Below are 6,808 nucleotides of genomic sequence, written 5' to 3'. Positions count from 1 at the left end.
GTATAACAGTGGGTTGTTCTGGAGACAATCCAAAACAAATATTGCTTAAGGGGGCTAATAATATTGACCTTAAAATGGCTTTAAATCAATTAAAAACTGCTTTTATTCTAGCCGAAATAAAACAAATAAGACTTTATCCAGAAGAAAAGATATTACAGGAAATACTGTGAAAAATTCCTGAATCTTTTCAACATCATTTGGGAAATATTTGAATAAATTCACAGGAAGGCGCAAAATTTTGACTTCATCTGTAGATTGTGCAGCCCTCATGTAAAGAGCAGAAAACACACATGAAGTCTGGCCTGGGCTGTAATCAGGGCTGAAAAACGAGCACATGCGTCTCTAATGGCATTAGCACGCGCCGCACGCAGACATATTTATACTCATAACAAATGTTTGCAGGCTCGAGTTTCGCCTTAATAACGCGAGCGCAGGACGAGCGGGTTCATAACCAGAGGTGAAGGTTTCCTCTTACGGCTGCAGATCCTGAAGACGAGACATCATTACATCATATTAATGCACTCAATCAGATTAAAGCTGCGTCTCGTCTGTGCATGAAGAAGACACCCGCGGCACATCTGCTCCTTCAACATTAAACACCACAATCATCCGCATTCATGCAGATCACGAGCAGCTCTTCTGTTTACATTGATCTCATTTGTTTATACTTTAAAGGTAACCGTAAAATAAAAACGTCTAAATCATGTCTATTTTTAATGTCAATGCTGCATTAAAGATTATATAGTGAAATATGATGTCAAAAGTGTTCGCCCGCCTGGGAATTATTCAAATGTTTCCCAAATGATGTTGAACAGATTCAGGAATTTTTCACAGTATTTCCTATCATATTTTTTTCTTCTGGATTAAGTCTTACTTGTTCTATTTCAGCTAGAATAAAAGCAGTTTTTAATATTTGAAACCATATTATGGTCAATATTATTAGCCCTCTTAAGCAATATTAGTTTTGGATTGTCTCCAGTATAAACCACTGTTATACAATGAATTACCCTGACTTTACCCTAATTAACCTAGTTAAGTATTTAAATGTCACTTTAAGCTGAATACTAGTGTCTTGAAGTTATATACACTACCTGACAGAAGTCTTGTGGTGGATCTCAGTTGTAGGAGCAGCACATACTAACTTGACTTCTAGTTGATCATTTGTAAAAGTGTCAGAAGGTGGATTTCTCTGCTGGATCATCTGTTGATCTGCATCCCAATCATCACTAATACTGCAGAAGACCTACTGGAACCAGCATGGAGCCAAGATTCTCACAGAAATCAGTCAAGTTTGGTAAAGGAAACATCATGGTTTGGGGTTTACATTCAGTATGGGGGTGTGCGAGAGATCTGCAGAGTGGATGAACAACCTCAACAGCCTGAGGTCTCAAGACATTTGTGCTGCCCATTACATTACAAACCACAGGAGAGGGCGAATTCTCCAGCAGGATAGCACTCCTTCTCATACTTCAGCCTCCACATCAAAGCTCCTCAAAGCAAAGAAGGTCAAGGATCCAGGATTGGCCAGCCCAGTAACCAGACATGAACATTATTGAGCATGTCTGGGGTAAGATAAAGGAGGAGGCGCTGAAGATGAACACAAAGAGTCTTGATGAACTCTGGGAGTCCTGCAAGAAGGCTTTCTTTGCCATTCCAGATGACTTTATTAATCAGTGATTTGAGTCATTGCAGAGATGTATGGATGCAGTCCTCCAAGCTCATGATGGAGTCAGACACAATATTCATTCTGTTTCCACTGCAGCATGAGCACATATTCTATACTGGACATTACTGAAGGTTCAGTGAGCAGACTTTAGTCTAAGCAGAGTCAGACCGCACTGTCCTAATGAAATCATTAATAATAATCAAGGCATGATCATATTTTATTGTGCTCAAATAAGCCTCATCTAGAGGCCTTCGTCCTTTAATAGAAGCCACTTCTGATACCAAATGATCAACTTGAAGTAAAGTTATTATTTGCTGTTCCTAAAACTTGAATAGGCGACAAGACTAGGTAGTGTATATATAATATGGCTCAGAATGGCTATATTCTTTTAATTTTTTGACAAATAGCAGTGAAATAACCGGCATAAAGTACGTTCATCAGTATATTCGAAGATCTCGGATCAGTCTGTGTTATTACGCGGTTGTTATCTCAGATTAACATACCTTGAAATGTCACAAATGAGCAATCAATATCAAGTATTGCAGACAGCTGTGTAACAATCACATCCTCTCATCATACTGTGTGTGTGTGTGTGTGTGTGTGTGTTTCTCACTTAGAGAGCTGTTTCTCAGCGTCGGCGCAGAGCTCCAGCAGCCCCATGAGCACCGCAGACACGTCCATGTACGGCTCCCACACGGTGAAGCCACGGCCGATCAGATCGATGGCGGTGCGGCGGATGGTGCTGTGAGGAGGAAGCTTCGGACTCGGCGGCTGCAGCAGGAGAAACGTCAGTGCTTTACCTGAGAAACACACACACAAACAGATTAGATGCTTCTTCAATTGTCTTGCTTATCTATTTCCTCTTTAGATTGTTAAATACTTCACATTCTCCTCAATATGCTTTTTAAAAGTGAATCAGAAATGTAACACGTTATTATAAAAATATTCATTTACCATATGTGATATGTCCATACGTTATGAGTAGGGCCAGACGGAATCTGCAGACATTTTTTGCTATTTCTGCGGAGACTTTTGCTAAAAATCTGTGGGTTCATAACTAAAACCTTAATATATGAAATAAAAAATAATATCTTTTTAAATTTTATTTAATGTTTAAAATGCAAATCCAATTAGAGTCACTTTATTTGGTAAACAAAGCAAGTTTCTCATATAATATCTCTACTAAAAGACAGAAAATATTACTGTACAAACTGCACTGTACATAAATCAGATCAACATTTTCATATTAGTCAATAATATTACTGTAATTAATTTGAAAACTGAATAAATATTGATTTACACACATTTATACAAGTAAATAAACAGAATTAATGATGGGCTGAAAATCTGCGGAAAATCTGCAGAATTCTGCGCGCACAGGTTCCGTGTGGGCTTGCATATGAGTCCATCTTTCATTTTGGGCAAACTATACAGTACATCTGGAAAGTATTGAAAGCGCTTCACTTTTTCCACGTTTTATGTTACAGCCTTATTCCAAAATGGATTAAATTGATTTATTTCCTCAACATTCTACACACAATCCTCCATAATGACAATGTGAAAAAAAGAGGTTTTGAAATTGTTGCCAATTTATTACAAATAAAAAACCTGAATAATCTCATGTACATCAGTATTCACAGCCTTTAGCGTGAAGCTCTACATTGAGCTCAGGTATATTCTGTTTCCACTGATCATTCTTGAGATGTTTCAGCAGCTTCATTGGAGTTCACCTGTGCTCAATTCGGTTGATTGGACATGATGTGAAAAGGCATACACCTGTCTATATAAGGTCTCAGGGTTGGCAGTGCATGTCAAAGCACAAACCAAGCCTGAAGACAAAGGAACTGCCTGTAGACCTCAGAGACAGGATTGTCTCGAGGCACAAGGCTGGGGAAGGTTACAGAAACATTTCTGCTGCTCTGAAAGTTCCAATGAGCACAGTGGCCTCCATCATCCGTAAGTGGAAGATGTTTAACCACCAGGACTCTTCCTAGAGCTGGCCGACCATCTAAGCTGAGTGATCGGGGGAGAAGGGCCTTAGTCAGGGAGGTGATCAAAAACCTGATGGTCACTCTGTCTGAGCTCCAGCGTTTTTCTGTGGAGTGAGGAGAACCTTACAGAAGGACAACCATCTGTGCAGCAATCCACCAATCAGACCTGTATGGTAGAGTGGCTAGATGGAAGACACTCCCCGCCTGGAATTGCCAAAAGGCATCTGAAGGACTCTCAGACCATCAGAAACTAAACTCTCTGCTCTGATGAGACTAAAATTGAACTCTTTGGAGTGAATGCCAGACGTTACGTTTGGAGAAAACCAGGCAGCGCTCATCACCAGGCTAATAGAATCCCTACAGTGAAGCATGGTGGTGGCAGCATCATGCTGTGGGGATGTTTTTCAGCAGCAGGAACTGGAAGACTAGTCAGGATAGAGGGAAAGATGAATGCAGCAATGTACAGACACATCCTGAATCAAAACCTGCTTCAGAGTGCTCTTGACCTCAGACTGGGGCGACGGTTCATCTTCCAGCAGGACAATGACCCAAAGCACACCGCCAAAATACCAATGGAGTGGCTTCACAACAACTCGGTGAATGTCCTTGACTGGCCCAGCCAGAGCCCAGACCTAAATCGTATTGAACATCTCTGGAGAGATCTGAAAATGGCTGTACACCGTCTCCCCCCGTTTACCCAACAGTCCAAACATGTGTTATAGGTGAATTGATGAACTAAATTGGCTGTAGAGTATGAATGAGTGTGTGAATGAGTGTGTATGGGTGTTTCCCAGCACTGGGTTGCAGCTGGAAGGGCATCTGCTGCGTAAAACATATGCTGGAATAGTTGGTGGTTCATTCCGCTGTGATGACCTCTGATTAATAAGGGACTAAGCTAAAGGAAAATGAATGAACGAATATGATTATAAATAATGTATACTTTATTATGATAATTAATTATTTTAAAGAAATTAGAATGAACAAACTGTAAGCCTCCAGCGGCTGTGTGTGTGTCAGTCAGTGGAGCTCTAACGAGGCTCCGTTCAATCGACTGCAGGACTCCATCAGTCAACAACAACCACACATGCTGTAACCGCGGCAACCGTCAATGTGTGGGAGAGAGAGGGGGGAGAGGTCAACACACACACACATTCACTCGTACAACTATCTTTATGGGGACTCTCCATAGCCATTTTCCTCATGGAGACCAAAAACAATGGGACATTTGGTTGCCACGAAATAAGGAATATAAGGTGTACACACAAACACACACACACACACAGATGCTGAGAGCTCGATTAATCAAGTCAGCTCATTGTTCTCCATTGAGCTATAATCACTGATAACTGTGTGTTTGTGTGTGAGAGAGAGAGTTGGTCTACACTCACCGGCCACTTTATTAGGTATACCTTACTAGTACCGTGTTGGACCCCCTTTTGCCTTCAGAACTGCCTTAATCCTTCATGGCGTAGATTCAACAAGCTACTGGAAATATTCCTCAGAGATTTTGCTCCATATTGACATGATAGCATCACACAGTTGCTGCAGATTTGTCGGCTGCACATCCATGATGCCAATCTCCCGTTCCACCACATCCCAAAAGTGCTCTATTGGATTGAGCTCTGGTGACTGTGGAGGCCATTTGACTACAGTGAGCTCATTGTCATGTTTAAGAAACCAGTCTGAGATGATTCACGCTTTATGACATGGTGCGTTATCCTGCTTGAAGTAGCCATCAGAAGATGGAGACACTGTGGTCATAAAGGGATGGACATGGTCAGCAACAATACTCAGGTAGGCTGTGGCGTTGACACGATGCTCAATTGGTACTAATGAGCCCAAAGTCTGCCAAGAAAATCTCCCCCACACCATTACACCACCACCACCAGCCTGAACCGCTGATACAAGGCAGGATGGATCCATGCTTTCATGTTGTTGAGGCCAAATTCTGCCCCGACCATCTGAATGTGGCAGCAGAAATGGAGACTCATCAGACCAGGCAACGTTTCCCCAATCTTCTATTGTCCAGTTTTGGTGAGCCTGTGTGAATTGTAGCCTCAGTTTCCTGTTCTTAGCTGACAGGAGTGGCACCCGGTGTGGTCTTCTGCTGCTGTAAGCCCATCCGCCTCAAGGTGGACGTGTTGTGTTTCAGAGATGCTCTTCTGCAGACCTCGGTTGTAACGAGTGCTTATTTGAGTTACTGTTGCCTTTCTATCAGCTGGAACCAGTCTGGCCATTCTCCTCTGACATCAACAAGGCATTTGCGCCCACAGAACTGCCGCTCACTGGATATTTCCTCTTTGTCAGACCATTCTCTGTAAATCCTAGAGATGGTTGTGCGTGAAAATCCCAGTAGATCAGCAGTTTCTGAAATACTCAGACCAGCCCGTCTGGCACCAACAACCCATGCCACGTTCAAAGTCAGATAAATCCCCTTTCTTCCCCATTCTGATGCTCGCTTTGAACTGCAGCTGATCGTCTTGATCATGTCTACATGCCTAAATGCATTGAGTTACTGCCATGTGATTGGCTGATTAGAAATGTGTGTTCACGAGCAGTTGGACAGGTGTACCTGTCGGTACCTAAAGTAGCCGGTGAATGCACTCAAGGGTGTTTTGTTTTAATACACAGACACTAATTTTGGATAAAACTCTTTATCTCCTTTACTCTTCTGGTCTAAATGTACACATAACTACATCTCATTTCCTGTGTGGACAGGTAGTCGTCAACTAGACACCCAGGGGAGTAAAACGCCTGCTAATTTATTGTCCCGCAGCAGCAGTGCTCGGACCGGCCGGAACGGGTCCAGTCCATTTTTCAGAGTGGACATCTTTGTTTAAGACTTGACTTGGTTTAAATGGATGAATTAATATTGACAAAACATCAGCTGGGCTAATGAGTGGGCTAGTTAAAGCAATAAAACATGCCACATTACAGCCCCAGCCACAGGAAGCTAATTACAGACAGAGAGAGAGTGAGAGCGAGAGAGAGAGTGAGAGCGAGAGAGAGAGTTAGAGCGAGAGAGATTTAGAGCGAGAGAGAGAGTGAGGGCGAGAAAGAGAGTGAGAGCGAGAGAGAGAGTTAGAGCGAGAGAGATTTAGAGCGAGAGAGAGAGTGAGGGCGAGAAAGAGAGTGAGAGCGAGAGAGAGAG

At 42.4% G+C, this 6,808-nt stretch overlaps 1 protein-coding gene across 1 annotated transcript in view; it reads right to left on the bottom strand.

Annotated features, from left to right (window-relative positions):
* Positions 1-416: 416 nt before the first annotated feature.
* Positions 417-6,808, bottom strand: part of LOC130214283 (WD repeat-containing protein 7) — a 171,053-nt gene continuing 164,661 nt past the window's right edge. The window contains exons 21-22 of the mRNA XM_056445880.1: positions 2,280-2,466; positions 417-486 (exon numbers count right to left, since the gene is read on the bottom strand). Coding sequence (XP_056301855.1) covers positions 417-486; positions 2,280-2,466 — 257 coding nt within the window. The remainder of the gene's footprint in view (positions 487-2,279; positions 2,467-6,808) is intronic.

This window comes from Danio aesculapii, chromosome 21 (assembly GCF_903798145.1).
Source record: "Danio aesculapii chromosome 21, fDanAes4.1, whole genome shotgun sequence".
Classification (NCBI taxonomy): Eukaryota; Metazoa; Chordata; class Actinopteri; order Cypriniformes; family Danionidae; genus Danio; species Danio aesculapii.
This window is presented reverse-complemented; position numbering and strand designations above follow the sequence as displayed.